The sequence below is a fragment of the Brassica napus genome, chromosome C5 (assembly GCF_020379485.1).
Source record: "Brassica napus cultivar Da-Ae chromosome C5, Da-Ae, whole genome shotgun sequence".
Lineage (NCBI taxonomy): Eukaryota > Viridiplantae > Streptophyta > Magnoliopsida > Brassicales > Brassicaceae > Brassica > Brassica napus.
Genome location: NC_063448.1, coordinates 12,480,825 through 12,506,127, shown reverse-complemented (window position 1 = coordinate 12,506,127; position 25,303 = coordinate 12,480,825). Strand labels below are relative to the sequence as shown.

The 25,303-nt window shown below is 36.0% G+C and overlaps 3 protein-coding genes and 2 long non-coding RNA genes across 11 annotated transcripts; 2 read left to right on the top strand and 3 right to left on the bottom strand.

Moving 5' to 3' along the window:
- Positions 1–873: 873 nt before the first annotated feature.
- LOC106421321 lies at positions 874–2,462 on the bottom strand. 4 transcript variants are annotated; one of them, XR_002661603.2, is made up of 4 exons: positions 2,111–2,458; positions 1,851–2,021; positions 1,572–1,755; positions 874–1,493 (listed from the first exon to the last, which is right to left on the bottom strand). It is a non-coding gene; the product is annotated as an uncharacterized LOC106421321 (long non-coding RNA). The 4 variants fall into 4 exon arrangements; XR_007323434.1 differs by having other exon boundaries at positions 1,572–2,051; positions 2,111–2,462; XR_001284164.3 differs by having other exon boundaries at positions 1,572–2,051; positions 2,168–2,462.
- Positions 2,463–8,024: 5,562 nt separating this feature from the next.
- LOC106421326 lies at positions 8,025–9,712 on the top strand. The gene is made up of 3 exons (XR_001284165.3): positions 8,025–9,020; positions 9,164–9,305; positions 9,459–9,712. It is a non-coding gene; the product is annotated as an uncharacterized LOC106421326 (long non-coding RNA).
- A 1,461-nt stretch (positions 9,713–11,173) lies between these two features.
- LOC106421325 (protein PIN-LIKES 1-like) lies at positions 11,174–14,389 on the bottom strand. Its single transcript, XM_022710536.2, has 11 exons — positions 13,587–14,389; positions 13,272–13,428; positions 13,100–13,179; positions 12,902–13,026; positions 12,707–12,828; positions 12,479–12,610; positions 12,299–12,391; positions 12,130–12,230; positions 11,996–12,048; positions 11,726–11,911; positions 11,174–11,641 (listed from the first exon to the last, which is right to left on the bottom strand). The coding sequence occupies exons 2-11, from the start codon at positions 13,404–13,406 to the stop codon at positions 11,517–11,519; spliced, it is 1,152 nt and encodes a 383-aa protein (XP_022566257.2). The 5' UTR covers positions 13,407–13,428; positions 13,587–14,389; the 3' UTR covers positions 11,174–11,516.
- Positions 14,390–14,615: 226 nt separating this feature from the next.
- LOC106421327 (DEAD-box ATP-dependent RNA helicase 42-like) lies at positions 14,616–19,297 on the bottom strand. Of its 3 annotated transcripts, none has more exons than XM_048756758.1 (3): positions 19,107–19,297; positions 15,435–19,024; positions 14,616–15,291 (listed from the first exon to the last, which is right to left on the bottom strand). In XM_048756758.1, the coding sequence occupies exon 2, from the start codon at positions 18,946–18,948 to the stop codon at positions 15,436–15,438; it is 3,513 nt and encodes a 1,170-aa protein (XP_048612715.1). In that variant the 5' UTR covers positions 18,949–19,024; positions 19,107–19,297; the 3' UTR covers positions 14,616–15,291; position 15,435. The 3 variants fall into 3 exon arrangements, with proteins under 3 accessions (XP_048612715.1, XP_048612717.1, XP_048612716.1); XM_048756760.1 differs by having other exon boundaries at positions 14,616–14,862; XM_048756759.1 differs by having other exon boundaries at positions 15,435–19,029; positions 19,107–19,259.
- A 1,109-nt stretch (positions 19,298–20,406) lies between these two features.
- LOC106421221 (AT-rich interactive domain-containing protein 6-like) lies at positions 20,407–24,442 on the top strand. 2 transcript variants are annotated; one of them, XM_048756756.1, is made up of 14 exons: positions 20,407–20,648; positions 20,819–21,161; positions 21,244–21,395; positions 21,498–21,537; positions 21,883–21,935; positions 22,033–22,078; positions 22,177–22,269; positions 22,648–22,749; positions 22,843–22,891; positions 22,980–23,043; positions 23,228–23,294; positions 23,462–23,512; positions 23,832–23,924; positions 24,026–24,442. In XM_048756756.1, the coding sequence occupies exons 2-14, from the start codon at positions 20,850–20,852 to the stop codon at positions 24,119–24,121; spliced, it is 1,218 nt and encodes a 405-aa protein (XP_048612713.1). In that variant the 5' UTR covers positions 20,407–20,648; positions 20,819–20,849; the 3' UTR covers positions 24,122–24,442. The 2 variants fall into 2 exon arrangements, with proteins under 2 accessions (XP_048612713.1, XP_048612714.1); XM_048756757.1 differs by having other exon boundaries at positions 20,410–20,648; positions 20,824–21,161.
- The last annotated feature ends 861 nt before the right edge of the window (positions 24,443–25,303 follow it).

Here is a 25,303-nt window from a genome sequence, read left to right as displayed (position 1 = left end):
TAGAGATGAGGAGTGATGAATTCTACCGGGCGATGAACGACTCTTAGTTTTTTTTTTCGGTTTGTTGTATTTATAAATTCAAAACTTATTTATATATAAAATATTTTCGTATTGATTTTGTTTTAAAATTTTAATTTTATTAATAAATTAAATAATTTTAATTATTCTTTTAATTATATTTTTAAATTTTGTAAAATAATAAAACGAAGTGAATTCGTAGCTACTTTACGACTTATTTGCCTGGAAAATGTACGAGGAAGAATTAACGAGTACTTTACGAGGTATTATTTTCGACGTATCTACGTGTACTTTACGAGGAATTACTTTCGAGATAAATACGTGTAGTTTACGAGGAAATGCTTTCGAGGTATTTACGAGGAATACGTCTTTACGACGAAATATATTACTTCGGTTTTACGACGAAACCTTTTCCTCGCTAAGTTACGACGAATTGGCGAGGAAATGTGCGTTACGACGAACGAGTAACGACGAAATGTGTTTCCTCACTAATTCCTCGTAAACTCTCTTTTACGACGAACTCACGAGGAATACCGCCATCGTAAAACTTATGTTTTCTTGTAGTGTCCTTTTGTTGGAATTCATGATCGTCAAGATCAAAACTAAACGGTTTCTTTGGCTAGAATATCTTTATTATTCTCTAACTGAGACCTCACAACCTTGGTGGCTTTAGACCTTCTTCATAAGTCAGAAGCTTTGGTCATCTATTCTTCTTCGAACGTTAGGGATTTGTCAATCATGGTGGCTCTATGCAAGCAACATGGCTTTTTTAAGTTTCAAGCTGCTCGGGAGGACACAAGTAATAATATATGCTTCTGACCCTCTGTTTATTGTGTCTTCCTTATAAAACTGAAATGAACATATAACCAGATAGTTGGGGATAACATAATAGAGGTAAATATCTGAACAATAACCCCATATAAGAGGTGCTAATAGTTGAATATTTTAACTGTAAGATAATGAAGTTCTAAAACAAAGGACATCTCATGAGCAACTAAGAGATATCAATAGATGATATACCAGGTCCGGCCCGATATATCATGCGATGAGACTTTTAAAAACATATGGAGGGTACTCTTAATCCGTGACAGAAAGAAAACACCAGAAGCATTGCAACATTGACCGAGATCTCATTGTCGACTGCCATAAGAGTGACAGTAATCTCAGTTCCAGTGCCTTAGCCTTTGACTTTGCCTCCATATGTGTCTCTTTCTTCTATCAGTGCGTTAAAATCTTTACCATTACCCAACGTTACTGTATGTAAATACTTTCCTTCTTCAGGACCAAAGTCTTCTTTCAAGCTTGGAAGCTTAATGTAGGGGAAAGTCTCTAGAGCTGAGCATGCCCTGGTGCTAATGATACCGAAGGGTCTACTGGTCGGATTGCGCTATAGGGACTACTTCTTGGTTTCCATAATCAATGTAGAACACTTATCAAATTTATCATCTCAACAGCTCCTCGTGGTGCATCACAATCTGAAAATAGGTATCAATCAAATAAATAAACAGAAGCAAAACAAAGCATAAAAACTAAGAAGGTGGACTGGAAGTTACCATTGCACGGTTCCAGAAGTTGTCAAGGATAAACTGTGTCACCTCTCTTAGGGTTGAAGGATGCAATGATGGGAGCATTTTTGACACACATGGATGCAAGATGGTTCTAAATCGAAGCTAGTTTCTAGTCTCCAACCGATTGAACATAGAAGCGACCACCTCCAAGTACCTCTGTGAAAGCAACCTATTATCATACAAAATGGAAGGAAACTTGAATGGATCGATGCTTATTGTATACATGTATAAAAACTATCTGAGTGGTGCTAAAGAGATATTCACAAAGGTCTCATTTTTTTCTGGTTTCTACGGTTGTACTTCCGTTTGATACTTCTTGTCAGGAATCTGATACCAGAGATTGCAAATGCAACGCTACATGTTAACTTTGGGATATGAAGCTTAAACCGATGTCCACTGAGTACATATTACACAACAGCCGAAATTTTCCTGATTCTTTGAAGAGAAGGCTTTTTTAGTTGCAGCCTGAGACAAATAATAATATTGAAAATGAGCTTTTTTTTATCAGATCTACATTCACTAACCACAGTAAGATCGGTGATCTGCATGACTGGAGATGCTTTTGCAGAATGGATCCTTACATTCCAGACGGAGCACGAGATTCAGCAGTAAAAAGAGCATCAAAATGGTTCGATCTCTCTTTCTAACCCCATAATTAGGCGAGAGAGAAGCAAAGTTTGGAAGAAGACGAAGTGAAATTTTAAAAGATAATACAAACATAACCCTTATAGAAGCTAATCAAAATATGCTTTTTAAAAATTATAATCATTAATAATAAAGCAAACTAAATGGTTTTTCATCTCATTAAAAATATTGAATCCAAGTTTATATTAAATTTCGTTAAAAATTCCAATAAAATTGTTACGGCATATCAATAATAAATTATAATCTGAACGATAAACTTAAAAAAAATGATAAGAAGATTAGTCAATATGCATTCATCAACACGGTAATACAAAATATAAAAATACAAATCAACAAAACAAAAACAATGAAATATTACACAAGATTACAAGAAACATTCTATGTAAAAGGTAAACTAATTTTTTTATTAGAAGTTACAAACTACAAAATCAATTGTCAAATTATGTAACAGGTTACAAAAGGTGTTACAAATCTTCATGTAGAACTACAAAACAAGCAAACGTTCATCTTACCATCAACACTAATATGTGATATACTTTTTCCCTTTTTTTTTGTAAGAGGACAGTCAAATTTAAAAACATAGGAACATACAAATGTATGGTTAAAAAACCATAAGTTTGAGAAAGTACGATGAGACAAGCCTCATATTTAGCTAAGAAATATCTTAGAAAATAAGCTTACTGATACAAGAGTGAGATGAAAGACCTAGGTAGTTGGAAGATGGTTCCGACGGCCTCGACGACCACGTTTACCCCTTCCTCGTACCGTTTTCAATTTTATATCTTGAAACTTTTGTAGTGTTTTGATTGGCCTCCCACCTCTTGACATGTTGAGGTTTGCCGTACCTTCACCCATAGACCCATCTTCATCATCTTGTTCAAGTGGTTTATCAATTTGATTGTAAGAGGGGCTGCCATGTATAAGAGAGTGCGAAGAGGCCAATGAATTGTCCGCTAAAGCCGACTTGGCTTCAAAAACAATAATAGGTGATGGAATTTCTTCCATAATAGTGGTATGAGTTGGAGCAAAATGAGTAACTGCTAATGGTGATGAAGTGAAAAGAGAGCTGGAGCCAGTGGCTATAGTTACCTTAGAATGAGTGGAGTTGTTAACTGGTGTTGAAAGATCCTTTGGGTCAACATCCTCTAGTGACTGCAAATTTTCGTTCACTGTCTTGTTAGTGATTTCCAAAGTCCGGGCCGTGGGTTCAGATTTTTTAGGTGTGAGCAAATTCTCTGCTGAATTTTCAAGTAGTAACATATGTGATATACTTTCAGAGAGTAAAACCATATCTATTTAATTTCATCATACATTCATATAAAGTTCACTACTATATATCATAGTTATTTAAATCAAGTAGAATGTAAATCTAATATGGTAGAATCTTTATATTATATCTCAATATACAAAATATTACTTAAATTAGTCAAAATTAGTTATATTTGTATTATTTTTTTCTATTATCTAACAAAAACTATTAATATTATTTATGTTCAGAAAATATTTATTGTGATTAAGTTTTATATTTAAATATTATACTATCGCATATATACATTTTTTAAAAATAAATAAAATTATTTCAAATACATATCTGCTCATAATAGATTAATCTCTTATGCCATTCAAATAAAAAAGATAGGTAAAATGTATAATAAAAATATTTACAATAGTATATTTGTGATTTATATGTATTGAGAAACCTATCTAATAATTAAAAAGTAATAATTTGATTAAATAATATAATTATGTGTAAACACAAATTAAAATATAAATATAAATAGATATACTAAATGGTAAGAAAACTAAAGAAAATAATTTTATAGACAAACATAAGTAAAATAAAAATAAAAAAAACATCATATTTTAAACATTTTCATAGAAATAAAGTTTATATAAATTATTATATTTTGTTCCATTTAAAATTTAAACTAAAATAATAAATCTAGTCTACATTATAATGCGGTAATTTGCTCGTTTCTCAGCGCGCCACGTCAGCGCTTTGTGGGCCCTATTTTTTAAAAAATGTAAAAAAGTTTCAAGCCCATGGCTCGAACCCAGGTTATTGAGATATAAACACCAACATCTATACCATTAAACTAAAAGATACTGTGTACATTAATGGCCGAAACTAATATATATTTATGAAAGTTGTAAGCCCTTGCTTTCTTCGGCTTCCTCTGAGGGTCAGGCCTACAAGTGTATTATGAGTTTCATTTCTAAATGGGTTTCATTTTTAAATGAGTTTCATCACGTTATATGAATAAAGCTCAAGTATGCAACAATTATAGTTTTCTCATATTGTAAACTGTCGTTGTTTAACATGAGGTAGGGTTTTTTTCCTCATTGTCTCAGACAAGTCTGGTTACAGAGTTGCGCCGTCTGTCTGTTCGTAATCAATTTTTTTCACCGGTGAACTCTTCATTTCCCCATCTTAAATCGCTTGATCATAAATTTTCCTGATTTGTAGCCCCTTTGTAAACCATATATATATATGATTCTCATCTTTAATTAACCCAATTTGCATCTCCACAAAACTCATTGATTCCTCTTAGCTTTAACCATCTTCTAGAAAATCTCTCTCTCTACCTATCCAGTTCTTCAAAACCGGCGTCCGTCACTCAATCTTTGAGTCTCTCCGTCTTAGTCGTAGTAGTAAGAGCATAGCCTCTAGCCTCCTCCGCTTTTGGGATTCCCTGAACTTCAAGAAATACAGTGAGTTTATGAGAATCATTGTTCTCTTCCTTGATGAAAAGGTAAGTTAATCTTCGATCTATCACACTTATTTAACATAATTGTTTTTAATTGATTTCCTGATTCTTTGTGGAATAATATTATTTGCAGATTTTGTGATTCATGGGTTTATTCCCGCCGGACGTGCTAATCATTACATGCCATCTTTGAAAGCCGGTTCAATTGTGAAAGTCGATTGTTTTGAGTTTCTTAGGTGCTCAAGCATGTACAAGATAACTGATAAAAGCAGAGTAAGTTACAAACTCTGATAAATACAACTTACAATGATTTTTGTTTACATATTTCCCATCAAATAAAAGAGAAACAAACACAGTCACGCCAGGAGATACAAGAGACAATCCCGACAGACACAAAAGTGGCAACAACATATCCGCATGCTCACTCATCTTGTCTTATGAAAATAGCTGACATGCACAATGTCAACATGCCAATGCTATTGTCTTCTTATAAGAAATACATAAATTTGTTTAAAATCCGTTAAAGCCCAAATACTCAGAATTGTCACTCATTTTATAGTTATTTCTACAAGTTTTCATGTATTTGTTTTAAAGGTCCGGTAAAAGCAACAAGTTTAAAAATAAAAAAATATATAGCAAATGTAATAAGGATAATAAAAATTATTGCTTAATATACACAACTTACACAACTAAACTGGAGAATAAATATCCAAAAAACAAAAAGCACTCTCAACAACCTTAATATAATTTATGTACTCTCCACAATACAATAAACAAATTAAAAAGGCAAACAAACCATAAGTCTCAGTGACACATCAAACAACACCACGAACTATATAATTCACATTAATTACTAACACAGTTTAGTCCTTCATAATTGGAGAACAATGCATACACAGTTAATCATCACAATTCTAACCCTATAACAATAGAAAACTTGTAAAACAATGATCAACCCAAAATACAAAATTCACAACTACAATAACCCTAACAAATATTAAGATGAAACAAGAACTTTGTCCACAATCCTGAACTTGCGGAGGGGCAATGCTCTAGTATATATAATAAATTTGATATAAATAAGAAGAAAATGAAAATGTAGGAATAATTTATTAATTAAAGAAACAATAATGATGTGTTAAATTTATAAAATATATATACATCTATAATAATAAAGTCAGCTCATGATCTCTCCTGAGCCCTTCACGTCCTCAAGGAGAATGGTGGTTTTTTTGACATATGTCCACATGCTATTTGTGTTTCTCACGCGTTAAGATTCCTTACGCTCACGCGCGTCGCGTTCTGTTACGGTGAAATGCTGTGAATTAGATTTGGGCATCGTTTCTTTATTATTAAATTGAGCCCATTTCTGGTTTGCGGCACATTTGAATTAGGGATCTTCTTCTTCTTCTTGCGGCTGATTCTTCGCCGAAACCACACCCCGACTAAACACCACACCCTTTTCAAGCCGTAACATTTCGCAGATTTTTTTAATCCGTCATTTAATTTGGGTTTTCTTTTCATTAGTCCACAATTCCCACGTTAAGATTTCGATCTACCTCTTCGTTTCTAGTGTAACCCCATGAATCCACATCTATAAATATCAGAACTTCCTAGCATGCAAAGTTTAACTCACGCAAAATCCAAAAGAAAACAATTTCCAAGCAAACTATTCCGATGGCGAATTCATACACTGTCCTAGCCAATTTGAGAGCCGGACGATGCTCTAACACCGCAGAGGTCCGTCTGTAGAGGTTCTGGGATGCCAAAAATATCAACAAAGGGGGAGCTTTGATGAGTGTTGAGATGTTGCTGATAGATGAGCATGTAAGTATCTTTTTAAAAAAATTGCGTTAATTTCGAATTCCTTATATTTATTCCTTTTTCTCCGTTTCCATCTCTTTAGCTTTAGGTTGATACAAGTTTGGGAATAACTTTGAACTAAGCTAGGAACCTAATTTAAAAAAAAAAACAATTTGTGGGCTTAGGCTCAAATTTACTTGCAAGTAGAACAAATAATTTGCGGGTTCTTAGGATCAAAGCTTCTTCAAACCAAATACTTTCCAAATTATATTACAAAGCAATTAATTATTAAAACGTACTCATTAAAATGCATTTAACCACAGATTTAACATAATCAAAACAATAACTCCAAAAATATTCCTCAAATCAAATCACGTTACAAAATTTTTTTTATCCTAACACTCATACACAATAACTCTACAATATCAAAACCCTAGCCTACTTTACCTATAATAAAACACTAGATTAAGATACGCGCCTTGCGCGGAATAAACAATATATATATAAATTATTTTATGTATTATATGTTCTTACATATTATGAAATAATAAATATATATTGAATAATTAAAAGTCAGTAACTATTAGATATATAATTAAATTGGTGCGAAAGTATAAATCAATTTTATTAATCCAAACAATTTTTTAAAAAAATTTGATAGGATATGTAATTAAATTTAAATGATATTAACATACATAGTATATTTTTAATATTAATGTCTATTAAATGATACTTTCTACTCATATGTTTTTTTGATCATGTGTATCTTTAATAGCAAAAATTTTAAATTACTGATAACAAAAAATTTATTGTGGGATTAATAATTTTAGTAATTGATAATTTTAAAAAAAAAAAAAATTATCAATGTTAGTTTAAAACTTTTGTCAAAAAAAATTATTCAAAGTAAATTTTGAAACTAAAATATTTATTTATTCAATATGGTTTATAGTTTAATTTAGAATGATATATATACATATATATATTAAATATTAAGGATTAGTTAAATTAGACTTTTACTTATATGATTTTGTAATCATTTGTATTTTGTCATAACAAAAATTTTAAACCATGGATCGCAAAATTTGAATGTGAGACTTTTAACAGTTTTAGTAATTTATAGTCATTTTTTAAAATTCAAAATATAACATATAAAGAAAAATCTAAATTTTTATAATATGGTTATTGTGTTTTTTTTTAATTATTTTAATAGTTTAAAATTAAAAAAATTTGATAGAAGATACATTATTTTTTTATCAGATCTTTAATTTTTATCAGATCTTTAATTGTTATGTATAAAAAAAAAATCATTAATTGTTATGTATACTTTATCCACGTTAGGTAATTCTGTAATCTTTATTTAAGGAAATAATAAATGACATTAATAATGAATTTATGGTTAGTTTAATAAAAAGCTTATTATATAATTAGATGGACCAACCTATTTTTCTAATAATTCTAAAAATCATCCTAGTGATGATACGTGGCTACAAAAAGAAGTTGTAATGTTTCACAAATAATATATAGGGGATAAGTCATGGCAGCCACTAACAAAAAGAAAAGAAAAACCACTCTCAAAATTTCCAATGGCAAGAGATAGACCTGTCTCAAAGCTTGAACTATTACCAATTTTCATCCAAACAGAAATAATTATCCTTCTAGCAAAACACTCAATAGATGCAGTCCGCAACGTCCTGTCAGCATTCCCCCAACTCTGTCCGAGCTTCCAACAGCCGTCTGGTCTTTATAAACATGAATCTCCATCCCCTAACCGTTCAATCATTGTCATCTCTACACAGGTACCAGAAACTGATCTCTGCCTTTCTGCCGGTAACTTGGATCATTATTATACCATAAAGGTAAATAGCAATTGTCATACAAACCTTGTTCTGCGATCTGGAGATGTGCCAACCCTTCAGCTATGTTCTCTTTTTGGAAATATTCTTGCATTCCGCGTAGGTAATGGGCCTCCAAGTTACCGGCAGAAAGGCAGAGGTCCATCAGTTTCCGCACAACAATGATTGAACAATCATTGTATATTAGCCTCTTGTATTCTGATCAACAAAAACATCACCTTGATATGGAGAACACTGGAGGTAGTAGAGACCTGCTGTGTCGGCCATGGAAGCGTTTTTGACGGTTTGAGAAGCTAGCTAGCTTGAGAAAGTAGGCGAAGGAAGGTACTTACGGCAAAGTATACAGAGCGAGAGAGAAGGCTACTGGACTAATCGTATTTCCATTTTGCGTATGCTTGCTCGCGATCCCCACGTGGATACGTTAGGTTCGATCTTCTGCAATTTCCCGATTAATTGACCTCTCAGTTTCAATTGTTTTGATTTTTCTAGATGTAAGTGAATTGCATTTTTCTACGTAGAGCTTATATTGTCATAATGATCATCAATTCTTCTTGTTCTTATGCTCCAGGTTGATGGATGTGAAGCAAGGATTGAACAAAGAAAGCAGAACTGTACTCTACCTGGTCTTCGAGTACCTTGACACTGATCTCAAGAAATTCATCCGAAGCTTTAGGCAACCTGGACACAACATTCTTCAGGAAACTGTCAAGGTTTGGTGCTTTTGTCTTCTTCTTCTCTTTCTTTCTTTCTTTCTTTCTTAACTCTCACTCAATTTAACCACACATACGTGTGGTGCAGTCCAGTGGTACCGCGGTGATTCGGAACCTACCACTTAGATTTACATTTACCTATATGTAATGTAGGTAGGCGGTGTGTGTATTCAACTCCTACTACGTAAATCAACTGGGCTTGCCTATAGCCAGTAGGCCCCATGGGATTATTAGGGACTTCGGGTTCGGATACTCCGGGTTACCAGGGAAAACAAAATATCACTCAATAGGCTAAAAGATGCATTATATTATTTTGAAATTGTGATTGCAGAGCTTGATGTACCAACTATGCAAAGGAATGGCTTTCTGCCATGGCCATGGAACCCCATTTGGAAACAGACCATTCATATCTAGTTTTCATTTCAGCAAGTCCCTAAACACACCTGACAGGCCTTGCTTGATTAATTGAGTCAGTCAGTGTCAAAAGTAGGGATGTTAACTATACGGTCAGGGCCCAGCCCTCTTTTGTTTATTATAAGCCCAGCCCTATTTTAACCCAACCCTATTTTAACCCTATTATAATCAAGGGTTAGGGCTGGTACCAGGGTTAACTCATTTAATTGAAAAAAATATTTCATTTATTTTTGTTCTTAAATTTTAAAGATAAAACTAGAAAAATTAAGATATGATATGATTCTTTCCTCCAATTTGTTGAGCATCAAAATCAAAAGTTTTCTTCCCAAAATCGCAAAATCGAGTTTTTGCTCCACAACTAAGAATAAAGTTTTTCCGTCAAAAAAAAATTGTGTTTTTTTCCGCCAAAACCTAATTTGAGTTTTTCCACCAAAACCGCAAAATCGAGTTTTCCCGCAAAAACCGCAAAATCGAGTTTTCCTGTCAAAACCGGCAAATCGAGTTTTCCCGCCAAAACTGTAAAAACGCGTTTTTCCGCCGAAACAGCAAAATCAAGTTTTCCGCCGAAACCGGCAAATCGGGTTTTCCCGCCGAAACCGCAAAATCTAGTTCTTCCCCTCAAAACCGAAAAATCGAGTTTTCCCGCCAAAACCGCAAAATCAAGTTTTCCCGCCAAAACCACAAAAACGAGTTTTCCCGCCAAAACCGGCAATTCGAGTTTTTCCGCCGAAACCGGCAAATCGAGTTTTCCCGCCAAAACTACAAAATCGCGTTTTCCCGCCGAAACAGCAAAAATGAGTTTTCTGCCGAAACCGGCAAATCGGGTTTTTCCGCCAAAACTGCAAAATCGAGTTTTTCCGCCGAAACCGCAAAATCGAGTTTTTCCGCCAAAACTAAAACCTCAATATCGAGTTTTCCCTACAAAACCGGCAAATCGAGTTTTCCCGCCAAAACCGTGAAATTAAGTTTTACGGGTTTTCCAGAAAAACTTAATTTTACGTTTTCACGGGAAAATTCGATTTTGAGGTTTTGGCGAAAAACTCGATTTTGATTTTTTGGCGGGAAAACTCGATTTCGAAGTTTTGATGAAAAACTCGATTTTGCGTTTTTGGAGGGAAAACTCGATTTTGTTGTTTTAGTTGAAAAATCGATTTTGCGGTTTCGACGGAAAATTTCGTTGTTCAGTTTTTGGCGAGAAAACTCAGACTTTAAGATTTTTTTTATGAAAAACATTATTAAATATTGTATAATAGTTGTGTGAATCAAAATAAAAGGGTTAGAATTTAAACCCTGGTCCTATTAGGGCCAACCCTATTTAAACCCTGTTTAAAAAATGAGGGTTAGGGTTACAAATGGGTTTGCAGGGTTAGGGCTAACCCTGTTAGGTTGATCCCATATTAACATCCCTAGTCAAAAGTAATATAATGTGTTTATTTGTGTGTTCTAAACAGAAAATGCTGGTGTACGAGCCAGCTAAACGTATCTCAGCAAAGAAGGCTATGGAGCATCCTTACTTCGATGATCTTCCTGACAAGGCCTCTCTCTGAAGATCTCTTTATGAACTCCCACTAGTATAGTTTGGTCTAACTTTGTTATTGCTTGTCTCGTGTATTTATCTTGCTAACTTATGATGATAAAATCTTTAAAATTTCCCTTTTTATTGGCTCTCTATTCCTAGTTGTTTTACCTCCAACTTCTTTAATATAGAAAGAATATATCAATTGCTATAACTTTTCAAAGAAGTACAGATTTTCAAATGTTGCTCGTATGCGTGTATGTGTGTGTGTGTTTGTTAGTTCAGGCAACAAGCCACATAAAGAAGGTTGGCCAGAGGGTGAGAGAAACCGAAGCCAAAGCGTAAGACCAGAAGAGAATCACAGAGCATTCACTTTCTCCTGACCCAAATAGTTGAGTGATTGTACCTGCGAGAAAAGGTGAAGTCTATGAGAAAGACCGTGTGATGTGTGTTTTGTATTATTTTTCTGACTCTGGAAGAACGAACTAACCAAGATTCATTGCCGGTGGAACAACATACTGAAGCAGAAGAACAAACTGGTAGAGCGGTTCTGATGTAATCAAACCCAATTGATGAGCTCCTTGCACTATTAAAACACCTATTATTGGCAGCAACACGTAACGCACAACCACCACGCCTAATATGACTGACTTGTGCATTCCTGATCCCCTCAGACCTGTGATCATTGAAACAGAGAGATGGATTGTGTCTCTTGCGGAAAAGAAGAAAGTGTTTACTTGCAGCTTTTGTTGTTGTTTACCTTTGAGAAGGTTTCCTCCTATAATCAAAGTCAGAAGAGGAATAGTCCCTTCCCTTCAAGAAATGGATTAAGCTACTCAGGTTTAGACATTTTCTACATCATTGAAAAAGTGACAGTTTGTGGTTATGGAATACCCTAATAGAGATACTGAGTCTTCAATCACTCTGAGTGGAGCTGTGTTGCCGATTAGTAGCTTCCTTAGTGTAGGAATAAGCCCAACCCCAAGCGCGATAAGCTGAAATTGAAAGTTGCTTATAAGTAGCATGAGCCATACATAAGGTAGCATTATTTTTGGTAACAAACCGCTGCAATAGTGGAAGGAGCAAAGATTGTTCCTAGATTGATATTCTCTGTTGCAGAACATACTCTTTGCTTGATCTTGCTCCATGTTCCAAACTGTCACATACAGAAAATCTCCCCAAAAACATTAAAAACATAAAAATGTTGCAAGAACATTAAGATTTGAGTAACTGAGTAAGAGACCTGCTCCTCAACTTGAATGACTTTGGTAGGAATCAGTGGCACTGTAGAGGAGGTGCCGATGATTATTGGACTTTCCCTAGCTAGCACTCTCATAAGATTGTATACATAAGTCCATATGCAAATGGATCCAATCTAATATACATTAGCACACAAAAATTTTGACTTGTAATTAGCATTATAACACAACCTTTAGAAGAAGAATATTCATTAAAAAAAATGGTTACATACCGCCATAGAGAGTGCAACATAACCTAATCCATACTTCTCACAAGTCTCAGGATCTCCAAAAGGGCTTCCCTTCTCATTGCATATAGCTGGGATAATGATGAGTGGCATGTTTCCCAAGTTCCCTGTTGGATTTCACATTTTCATTACTACTAAGGAATCCAAGAATGGGAGTATGGGACAAAACATTTTCATTACCAGCGGCACAGCAACCAACTATGATGCCACGGAGATGGTAAGGAGGTTTAGTGATCTTGATAACAAGCCAACCAAGAAACGAGCCAATGATGAATGTGAGCACAACGTTGAGTGGCATGAACCACCTAAAAACAAAAAGCTTTTAGAAAAATCACATTTCATTTCATTTGAAGCAGAGTTTTGGAAAGAGTAACTTACATTTTCACCAAGCTTTCATAAGTAATAGTTTCAGCTAGACTGCTTGCAACGAGTGAAGGACTAAACACATAGAAAACTATCTGCAAAAATAGAAAGAAAAAACAACTCTGTACGTAAAGTATCACAAATGCATATAAAGAATAATTATAATATTTATATTTAAAAATCTGACGTTGTTGAGCTGTTTTCTAGCATCTTGATTCAGAATGTTAACACGATCAAGAGCCAAGTAAAAGCCGATTCCTGTTATCACAAGAATCTTTCCGACTGGTATCGACGACGTTATGAACAGATCCAAAAGCTTCATCCTCGTCTCGTCGCTCGATAATCTAATAAGCAATGAGCAAATTCAAATCTATCAACCATTCAGATATAAATCACATTACAAACAAACATCACATACCAAGAACAGAGCATCGTTGGTGAGATTTTCTTTTTCTTTCCAAGAATATTTTTCATTTTGAAAGATCGTTACGTGATGGCTTACCGTATGTATTGAAACACGTAGGATCTAGAGGAACAGAGATTGATCGACTTCTCGAGATACGAAACAGAGTACCAGACGTAAGAAAATCAAGAAGAAGCGAAGAAGATGATGAGAAACTTGGTGGGAGTGGGTCTCGCTCTCTTGAATCCTAAAATGGCTTACTCTTTGCCTTGCATGGCATCACGGTTCTACTTTTAGTAGTTTGTAACAAGTAACAACTGCCCCCAAAAAATAATATTATTCTTTAAATAAACCCCAGTTTGTAATTATTTAGTGTTTTACAAAATCTCTTCAGTGTTTGCAGTGTAAGATTATGAAAATGTTACAAGCGTCATTTATTGTTTCTTTAATGAAAAATTCTGCAATTCTGTCTTTTTTCTTATCAGATTGCATTATTTTAAAAATAAAGCCCACTTATATATAGTTTAAGATGTAATCATGCGAATATGAAGTTACTTTGCAAAACCTGAATATATTTATAAATATTTTTTCCTTGATCGATACCTTAAGCATTCATATAAATCAAAAGATATACATTACCTCATGACGGAACTTCTAAATTTTGCAATCTGAATGCGATAAAACTTTGTTACAACACTTATAAAAAGGAAAGATTTTGAAGTACTTTGATATAACAAGCGAGTGTAGATGATAAATGAATCCCATGTTCTCCAAGTACTTGTCATTCAGAGGCGTAGCATCTCCTCCATAGGTCACAACTGGTACTTTCGTTTTGAAAAACTCTTTCTCACAACTGGTATGTTCGTATGTACTTCTGAAGAGATCTTTATAGTTGTTTCAGACACTTTTAACAACAAGAAAACGTGTACATTTGTCTGTTATAGGTTCGTATCCCCATTTTGAATGGTTATTTAACATGCAGGTCGTTGTTTCGTTGGACGCAACACTTGATAAAAGCCGTCGCAAAATTGAGTTTGGCAACAAACCATTTTTGTGGACCAAGGTTCTCCGTTGTTTAGGACCAGGCATGTGCAATTTATCATCACATGAGTCATTTGGATGCAAGACTTGTGGAACCATTTTTAAAATTTGGATACGCAAAACAATAACTCATACAAGCGCTTTTTTACTTCCAACTATTTTGATCACAGATCCGATTTACTATGCAAACACCACCCACCCTTTACCATTAACTCAGACTGATAATCCCTTCACAGACAGCAAAAACTGAACTAACTCTCCAAGTCATCTTACCCATTGCAGAGGCAAAAGCACCTTTTCTCCCACAGAGCTTCATGTTTCACAATTTTTTTCCCTGCGGAAAAGATGCCCAAAGCTGTATAAGGACAGATGCAAGAAACTAAAACGTGTGGTGCTGCTATTCGACTTAAGAGCAAACCAAACACAAAAACTGCATCAAGCTAGATTTTACCCATCCTTTTACAGTCATTACCACCATACGGTAATGCGCATTAGCAAATCCATCGAAGCCATTGTTTAAACATAACAAACAAACAAAAAAGAAGAGAGTAGAATTAAAAGAGGAGAGATCGAGTAGCTTGATGAGCAACAACAAGCCTTAATCAAACACCAAGTCACACCAAGTTCAAGTCTATTATACGAAAAGATTCGGAAATTGTGCAGAGACTGTATTCCACAACATTAATCAAATAATAATACTTGTTAAACAAAATAAACTCTGTGTGCTTTGAATCACTTAACAGACCACCTCATGGCTGCTTTCCTGTTAAAAGACAGAAACTAAGATCCATAAGTTTGAACTTTGAGATTGAAACAATGAGCTATGAAAATCATCTGCTTGCAAGGCTAAAGTTAAAACACATTTACCGCCAATGGTTGTAGGTTAGATTAGAATTCTGGACTTACATTATATGACGGAGTACTTTCCAGCTTGCGATCCTCCAGGAAGTGACATAGCCTGATTAGTAATGTCTTCAAGAACACGCTTGAGTTCAACTTTCGCCGTCTTCACGGATTTTTCGGTAGGCCCTTCGATGAACAAGTAGAGCTTGCGTTCCCCAGGTCCAGGGATACGTCCAGGAGGATAAAACTGACCTCTAGTGGTAATTGCGGCTCCAGTCCAGTCTGATATTGGACCCAATGTTTCTTTGTGGGTGACCTTCCAACGAGCGTTTTGCGGGAAATCATTGATCTCCAGTTCTGCTTCATAGTGTTCAGGCATTGCATCAGCTTGAATCTTTGCCAGGTTATGTTGCAGGTTAATGGCAGCAACCATGGCTGCAGCACGGCCTGCCCCATCATTAGGAAGGACAGGGATAGTAACCGGAAGGGTACCTGGCAGAGAGGTAAGCCCACCACCATTCGGCAGCAACTGGTTTGTAGTCACAGGAGGATTCATTGCAGCAGCATTAGCTTTAGCAGCAGCAGCAATGGCGGCTATATGAGCAAGAGCAGCCTGGTGTTGTGAGGTATCACCACCAACAGTACCTGCCTTTCTTACAACATCATTCTCATCTTCTGAGTCAGACTTATCTTCCTCAAACCCATACTCCTTCGCTTGTGCTTTCTTTGCTGCTTTCCTAACTTCTTCCTCCTCTTCGTTGAATTTAAAGCCACTACCTCCATAGCCAGTTCCATGAGCTTGCTCAGTACCCTGTCTAACCTTTACCATGAAACCGTCAGCGATTGCTTTCAGATCATCGGGGATTGGCTGCTCAGAAAGTTCCAGGGCCTTTACTAAATCCGGTGCATATTTTGCATCATCTTCAGAGATAAATGTCACGGCACAGCCTTTCCGCCCTGCCCTTCCTGTCCTGCCAACGCGATGCACATAATCTTCATAGTGGTTCGGAGCATCATAGTTTACAACCAACTCAAGGTCTTTCACATCTAGACCCCTAGCTGCAACACTTGTGGCAATCAATATATTGCACACATTGCTCTTAAAATCAGATATTGTTGATTCACGATCAGACTGCTCTTTACCACCGTGAAGAGATAGACATGGATAACTCCTTTTAAACAAATCCTTCAACAAGGCATCACATTTTTCCTGCGACTGCACAAAAACCAATATCTTTCCTTTCTCATACCATTCTCCAAGAAGTTCCAGCAGTCTTAAGAACCTCTCACTCTCCGGTCTGACTTCAACTAACTGTGTTATATCCTTATTCACAACACTCCTTCCACCAACCTGTATCTCAATAGGCTTGTTCAAGACTTTACGTGCCAATGTTTCAACTTGACGTGGAAAAGTGGCAGAAAAGAGCACAGTCTGCCGATCAGGTCGAATATTTTGAATAATACGAGTAATTTGAGGCTCAAAACCCATGTCAAACATACGATCAGCTTCATCCATTACCAAAAATGTGACTCTCCGCAGATTGGTGATTTTCCCACTGCTTGTGCAAAGAATGTCAATCATCCTTCCAGGAGTGCACACAACAATCTCTGTCCCTCGCTTTAGCTCACTAATTTGCTGCGCAACTCCTGATCCTCCATACACAGGAACACATCTTATACCCAATGCCTTTGAAAACTTTTTGATATCGCTGTGAATCTGCTGAACAAGCTCCCTAGTAGGTGCCATTACAAGCCCAATTGGCCCCTCGCCAGCTTCAACGGGAGGCTGATCCTTGATATGCCTCAACATAGGCAAAACAAAACCTAGCGTTTTACCTGATCCGGTTTTTGCAACTCCAATGCAATCTCGACCGCTCATGATGATTGGCAGTGCTTGCGTTTGGATAGGCATTGGCTTTTCATACTTGAGCTTGTTCATGGTATCCAAAATTTTGCTGGTTAGTCCAGTCTGGTGCCAAGATTTTATGGGTCTCGGTACATCCTTTCCATGGACTTTCAGCTCAAATTCCTTTCTGTAAGCGTTAACTTCTTCTTGTGTCATCCTTGAGATCTCCTTCACTTCAATATAGAAGTTCTTCCGGAAAGGTTCATACTCTATTTTTGAGTGGTCAACAAGAGCCAATTTTTCTGCTTTTGTCTTCTTTACTCTCTTCATGAACTCCTCATCATCTTCTTCTAAACTTGGATCATCATCATCCTTCGGTTCTGAATAATCAGAATCAGAATCTTCACCTTGCATTATCCTACCAAGGGATTTGTTAAAACCTTTCTTCGGCTGGTGATCACTTTTCTTCCCATTATTCTTAGTTACCAAAATACTATCTTCAATTGCTGGAGGAGTACTGCTGCTAAGCTTCTCAACCTCAGGTAATACCATCGCATTCATAAAAGCATCTAAAGGATCAATTTCCTCTTCATCTGCAGCCCCATCACCTCCAACTTCAGAGACAGTAACAGCCACCTCGTTCTCCGCTTCTACCATCTTGGCATCTGCACCATTTTCGGGTTTAGTTTCTCCATCAACATCCATCTCTGTTTCTGGGTTTTCCTCCGGATGCCCTTCTTCATCATCAGATTCCCCATCAAGAGTCCAAGCCTTGCCGGCCTTTAGCTCTTTATCATCCGTATCACCCTTACTTTCACTTTCAGCTTCCTCTTTTTTCCTCTTCAACTCTTGCCACTCCTGAACTCTTCTCCTTCGTTTCTCAACCTCCTCATCCAACTTCTTCTGCTCCTCCTCTAGTTCTTCTTCCCTCGTTTTCTTCTCTTTCTTTTCATCATCCTCCTCGACACTCTTTCTCCTTGGACTATCTCCATTGTCATCTCCATGCCTGCTAGATCTACCAACACTCTTCTCACGCTCCTTCTCCTTCCGTTCTCCACTCTCTCTTCTTCTACGTTTCAGTTCACGCTTGACATCATCATCACTCTCTTCATGTCCATCCTCCCTTGACCTCCCCCTTTCCCGGTTCCTCCTACTCCTTTCTTTCTCACGTTCCCTCCTATCTCTCTCTCCATCTTCCCGTTCACGCTCCCGCCTCTCTCTTTCTTTCAGTCTCTCCTTCTCACGCTCCTCTCGTTCCCGTTCTCTCCTAACTCTATCCTTCTCCCTTTCTCGTTCTCTTTCTTTCTCCTTCCTCTCTTCCCTCTCTCTATCCCTTTTCCGATCTTTGTCCCTATGTTCTCTGTGCCCTCTCTCCTTGTCCTTCACTCGGCGTTTATCTCTCTCGCCATCTTCTTCATCCTCATCTTCAGAATCACTACTCTTCCTTCTCTCAGACCGTCTCTTCCCCCTCTCTTTATCCCTCCGCCTCCTCTCCTTTTCTTTACGCCTCTCCCTCTCTTCATCATCATCATCCCCTCTATCGTACTCATCTTCAGAATCATCACTACTCTTAACTCTCTCAGACCGCCTCTTCCGTCTATCCTTCTCCCGGCGCTTATCAGAACTCCTCTCCTTCTTCCTCTCCTTACTCCGATCACGGTCCCTCCGGCTGCTCTTCAAATCATCCACCTCCAAATCCTCGTCCCTATACTTGGATTTAACGACCTCCATATCTATCTTCAGCAACAGGAGCTCGATTTCACGGATTCGATGAGAAATCAATCGAATTCACCCCAGATTCCGCGAACTGCCCTGATTCAGAATCAATGTATTGAGCAAAGGATCTCAGATTAATCGAATAAGTATGCAAATAAACGATCGAAACTTACAGAGATAATAGGAGGAGAAAGCGAAGACGAAGCTACGAGAATAATCGAGATAGACCGGAGCGTCGGAACCCTATTGTGGAGCCTTCACTATAAAAAAAAAGTCTGGTTATTGTAAAGGGAAATCTCTAAACTACCTTCGCAACAGAAAAAGAGCCGACTTTATTTCGATTCGCATTGAGCCCATATCATACATGACGCTTTTTGATTTATCTATTTGGGCCTAAAGGCTCAACTAGCATATTAATTAGCGAGATGGCCCATTTATAAAATCTCTTCTTCTTCTTTTTTCTTTTGCAAGATATTTTCCTTATATATCTGATTTTATTTTCAAAGAATAAAATATATATAAAGATACATTCCTATGTATATGAACTGCACTTGGTAATAAATTATTTAGTCAATACCTACTTTTGTCACTTAATACTTTTTATTCTTTACATAGTTAGAGGTAAAAGATCTTCCCAAGTTTAAAAGATCTCCTTATATACATCACCTATTTCAAACATCTATTTATAGGAGAAAATCTGAAAAAAATCTATATTTTTCTAAGTACATAAACTATGCTTGGTATTATATCAGACTATCAGATTTTATCACCAAACCTTTTGTTTTAGTAATTTTGAAATGATATTTATAAATAATTACAAGTGTCATCCATATAAATAAATTATTTATGGATTTTAAACTTTATCAGTTAATTTTCTTATAAGAATATTATTACACATACTATTATTAGTAAAACCATAATACTAAACACATGTATTCTAGTATTTTTTTGTAGTATACTCGGAATATATTCAAATTTAAATTTATCAATTTGTTTATCATAGATAAATTTAATAATTAGATATTATCATTATTTTATATTAATATTTTGTTATTATTATTTTATCCTAATATTAGTAAGTAGTATTTGATCAGTAATAAATACAAATATATATCACATAAATATTATAGCAATTTTGGCATCATTTTAAATTACAAATTGTTTCGATGAATATTCAGTTTCAATATTTTCTAATTATAAAATTAATAAGTAAAACTTTTATGATTTTTTAAAAATTTACTGTCTAAACATCGTTTATATTTATTTTTCAAAAATATTAATGTTATCAATCAGACCTAATGTCATTTTGAAATGTTGTCCCATGCAACAAAATTACAAGAACAAACCTTTATTTTTTATCAAAAGAACAAAACTTTTTGCTCCCTAAATTTCACATTAAACAAACAAACTTGATATAAAATTGTAAAAGATAAATATACACTTTTAGTGTAAATAATGACAAACTTGGGGAGCTTTTGTGAAGTGTTAAAAACTCCGTCGCTCATCAGCGTTTCAAACATAAGAAAACCACATCCATCTCTCCTCTCTCTCTCTATCTCTATATATCTTCCGCCATTGACAAGGAATCTGGAAGAGGACTTCAAAAACCCTCTCCCCTCTCTCTCTGCACCTTCTTTCAATTTCTCCGCCTGCAAACCCTAGCACGCCACCGGAAGTCTCACCCTTCCCGGGCGGCGCCGTCGCTGCAGAAACAGGCAAGCTTATCTTCTTCTTCTTTTGGCTGCTCTCTTTGTTTTCTGTTTCCTCGGCTTAGGGTTTGTGATTAGTCCTGAGGCTCTGTATCAGAGCAATAGAGACGCTTACTCTTGTGATTTATCTTTGTTATTCTTATGAGATGTTATCTTGTTGTTGCTGACTACTCCAGAGCAGAAAGGAAGCTTTTTTTTTTTTTATCTATGGCGGATAAGGAAATGCAATTGCAAGATGTGCCTTGTGAGGCTGATGGTATCCTCAAGGGTGAACCTTCTGAGCCAGGGAAGGAGCTCATTCCTGACAACGAAGATGGTGATGGCCAGGCTGATGATGATGTCCTCAAGGGTGAACCTTCTGAGCCAGAGAAGGATCAAAACCTTCCTCTCCAGGATAACCAAGATGTTGATGCTCAGGCTAATGGCCGTGAGAAGACTCAGGTGCGGTTTTTGAGTCCCGATCCTAGAGATGATGAGAATCCCAAAAAGCGCAAGACTTGGTTGCTCAGTGACTCTGAGGTAATCGAGCTTTTGTATCCTCTGGAGATGAGCTTAGTGTGGTGATCTTTCTTCTTAACAAGCTCACTTCTTTTCTTTACAGGCACAGGGAGATGATGATGATTATGATGATGATGAAGCAGGGACGCCAGAAGAACAGCAGGCGTTTCTAAGGGAATTGGATGCCTTTCACAGAGAGAATTTCCTTGACTACAAGCCTCTTAAGTTTTATCAGAAGCCTTTGAACACTCTCAAGTGAGGCTTTTGGAATTAAAAAAAAAAAAGTGTTGCTTTTGTTCTTAAATAAAAACCCTATATATCTGGTTAATCACTTCATGTTTTACTAATGCAATGTAGGCTATGGCGAGCAGTCATTAAGCTAGGTGGCCATGAAGTGGTAATCATCCACTTCTTTTAGTTTAGTCTTTTAACTCCAGCATCGCCACTTCATGATTACCAAAACCATATCGTTACTTGAATCTTCTAGGTCATTTATCTTGACTCGTATGAACTATATAACTTGTAAACACTAAGCTTATCGATGATAAAAGTCTCTAACCATGGAAACACTTTCAGAGAGGAGATTTTTTTATTACTTAAAAGTGATTTAGGTTAAAGAGTATTTGATTTGTTGTCTGAAAAGTAGTTTTGTTTACTATCTGGGAGTTTATACTCGATGTTTTTTTCTAATCTTCTACTGGAACGGAATGTCTAAGATTCCTCTGTTTATCATGTAATTTAGGTCACCACATCTAAGCTCTGGCGGCAAGTTGGAGAATCCTTCAATCCTCCAAAGTATGGCTAATGTTTCCCCTTAGACTCTCCTTTAGCCTTTGCTGATTTTTCATGATGGTAACTTGTTACATATTTTGTTTTAACTATCTTTCTTCAGGACCTGCACAACAATCTCCTACACATTCCGCAATTTCTATGAGAAGGTGAGTTTCCTTGTAGTGCATAAGTCATATTGATATTTTGCCTTTCTATCTTATCATATAGATATATGTATGATTTGAATCTTTTGCTTCGATTGCAGGCACTTTTGGAGTACGAAAAGCATTTAAGGAAAAATGGTGACCTTAACCTTCCTGGTCCAACACTCAATATGTCTTCAAGCCTCGATAAAGAGGTAAGAAATTTCTTGAAAAATGGTGGCTTTAATGCTTTTGGCTTTTCGACACTATCAAATTTATGGAAAAATAGATAGGTATGGAAAGTTTGGGTGAAGATATTAGCTAGATCTAGCACCGTGAAAGTAAAAGAAAACTATCTACTTGTTAATCTATTGTGGGAAGGGAGGTCATGTTATGTATGGATAAAATGTTGTTTAAACTGAGGGAACGACAGCTTAAAAGTTCTATTTCAGCATTTATTTAATGAGTTTCTTGAATGTGCAATACAAACCAAACCTGTTAAGCCTTACCATCTGTAACCTGACTGGATAAAAGTTATATCCTCCCCATTCTTCCATGTTTTTCTTCTCCCTGATATAAGGACTTTGATGTAGGTCATGAGCCATCAAGGTTCGGGATCAGGCAGGGCACGGAGAGATTCTGCAGCTCGTGCTATGCAAGGTTGGCAGGCACATCGCCTTGAAGATTCTGGAGAGGTTACTGAACATATTGTTAATCTTCCACCTCAAAATCTTACCGCATTTTGTGATTTCACCTGGTCCATAACTCTGTTCTCCTTTTGTTTTCAGGATATGGGCTTAAACTCAACCCCAAAACACAAGAAACTCAAGAGCATTGGTAAATTATTTCGCAAGGCGTTACTATTCTTGTCAACATCGGTTGCTTAATATTATGAATGATTAATTAAAACGGTTTCTTTTTTCAGGTCTGCCGAAACCCAGAACACCAAATTGCACGGACCTTGTTGCTTCACAAGAAGCAGAAAAACAGTTACGGAAAGCTAATCCTCTCCTTTACATGTTACATTTGTTTCCTTCTTTTAATTCCTCTAAGTAGTTACTGTAGTTTAGTTTAGTTTCTTGACCTTTACATGTTACTTTAGGTCTCCTTTTTAATCTTGTCTTTACTCATTGCAAGATATTAATTATTAGTAATGTGATTTTGGCGCCTTAGGTCGGTTGGTGACGTTATTGATGATGGACCTCTTGCTGACTGGGTGAAGATAACTGTCAAAGAAACGGTGAGTAACTTCTGCCATTTTCACCTGTTGTAACTGATGCATGAGAAAAAGTCTGATCAAAAGGCCAGACTTTGTTTGAAGAAACGCCAATAAACTGCAAACTTGGATTGTTTGTTTCCCAATCTGAAAGCTTACCAAATCTGTCTTTTTCTGTTTTGAATTCACAGAAAGAATCCTTTGAGGTTTTTGCCTTGGTACCTGGACTTCTCCGTAATGAGGTTAGCACTAACTCTCTTGAAAGTTTGAAAAGCTACTTGAGAAGTCTTTGAATTAAGTCTTTGAAGTCTGTATAAATGCTATTACTGTGGCAATACAATGCAAGCACACAGACATCTGTTAGCTAGCAAAAGCAGTTCCATTGACTATATTTTCTACGTTATAGATCTGAAGCAGCGTAGAGTTTTGCAAGGTTAACCTTTAGTTGCATAGAAACTGGTTATAGACTCAATACACAGTTTTGTAGGTGGTACAAATTTTCTGGTGAAATCATAACAGAGATCAAAGTCCTGAACAGAATTGTTTTTTTTTTGTTCTCAGATTCGAATTCAGTCAGATCCTGCAGGAAGGCTGATTATAACAGGCGAGCCTGAGCAGCTTGACAATCCTTGGGGCATTACACCATTCAAAAAGGTAAAAAAAACTCTCTTATATACTTCAGATACTGCAATTAAACCGATACAGAGACCTGTTGTTATCTAACTAAGAATCGTCTTGTGATTTTGATGCACCAGATTGTTGTCTTACCAGCAAGAATCGATCCGCTTCATACAAATGCGATCATGAGCATGCATGGTCGGTTGTTCATACGAGCTCAATATGAGAAGTGACTGATCTTAAGAGTTGTTGAGATGGCTGTTTGTTCTTAGTTTCTCTTAGGAATTCATTGGGTATTGGAACAAAATGGGCTTAGGGGGGCTGGAGCAGTTTTTAACTGTAATTTTTAGTTTGAAGACTCAAAGTTAAGAGCAGACAATAAAATATTGTATCTTTGTCGTAAGATATTTCTTTTGTAGAAATTTGTTATAAGTTGGAGAAGCTGCTCCAGTTCTTAGTTTTTGTTAGCCTTTTAGGATGCAAGCAACAATGATACATGTGTTTGGTCCAAAACTGGAATGTTAAGCTTTTCTTATTTATGGGGTTTTTTTAGATATGAATATTTATATATATATATATCCCATCTATTATAGGTACTAATGTTTTTAGGTATTCAAAGTAGTCCTGAGATGAATTGTTTTCAAAAAGAGAAAAGTTTGAAATTTTTTGTGGTGCATACTGTTTAAGGGAAAATAACAGTACCAAAAACTTTTTTTTTACATTTTCAATGAATCCGAAAAGTTCACTGATTATCCTTTCGGGGCATAGATTAAATGATATGAAGATTTGTTACTTACCCTGTTCGTTTGATAAACACGCGTCTAGCCAGCGTCTCTTTTTAGCTCTGTATTTCCGTTGCTTTAAAAGCAAGATTGCAAAGAACCCACTGAGCCGATGTTAATTATAAGATACGCAGCGTTAGATTACGGATGATAATTGATCGCTACTCACAGCGGCGACTGTTTTTACTGTTACGGCGACAATTTTTATCTCGATATCATTTTCCGTGTCGTTTTACACGAAACAGTCATTGTGAATATTTGGAGCCGCTGACGCTAGACTAGAGGCAAGGTTTATCAAAAGAACATGGCAACTGACAGTAAATTTAAGGTTCAACATTGTGAAAGTCTAGGCTAATGTTATAATCTTTACCTAAACTTTAAAGTAACAGGAAACATTAGTCTAGTCTAAACAAATGTTCAATTTACAGAAAATTCAGCTTGATAAATACATAAATACGAATTATATTATATATGTTTGTATGTGTTAATGGGGTGATTGGTTGGGCTGCAACTGTAGAAAATTTACTTTAAAATTTAGTCAGTAGAATTTTTTGATTTAGCTTTAAGGGATGTAGTTTTAAAATTTCATACAGTTAAAAATATGAAGCTTTAGAAAATAAGATTTTTACAACC

Bases quoted from the DNA above. Each gene is read 5' to 3' on its own strand.
- LOC106421221 (XM_048756756.1), top strand. From the start codon at position 20,850: ATGGCGGATAAGGAAATGCAATTGCAAGATGTGCCTTGTGAGGCTGAT. The intron at 21,538-21,882 runs GTAATCATCCAC...CATGTAATTTAG, and splicing joins AGCTAGGTGGCCATGAAGTG to GTCACCACATCTAAGCTCTG. The intron at 22,750-22,842 runs GTTACTGAACAT...TTTTGTTTTCAG, and splicing joins GCCTTGAAGATTCTGGAGAG to GATATGGGCTTAAACTCAAC.
- LOC106421325 (XM_022710536.2), bottom strand. From the start codon at position 13,406: ATGAAGCTTTTGGATCTGTTCATAACGTCGTCGATACCAGTCGGAAAG. The intron at 12,611-12,706 runs GTATGTAACCAT...AATGTATATTAG, and splicing joins ATGTTGCACTCTCTATGGCG to ATTGGATCCATTTGCATATG. The intron at 12,231-12,298 runs GTTTGTTACCAA...TTTCAATTTCAG, and splicing joins CTCCTTCCACTATTGCAGCG to CTTATCGCGCTTGGGGTTGG.
- LOC106421327 (XM_048756758.1), bottom strand. From the start codon at position 18,948: ATGGAGGTCGTTAAATCCAAGTATAGGGACGAGGATTTGGAGGTGGAT.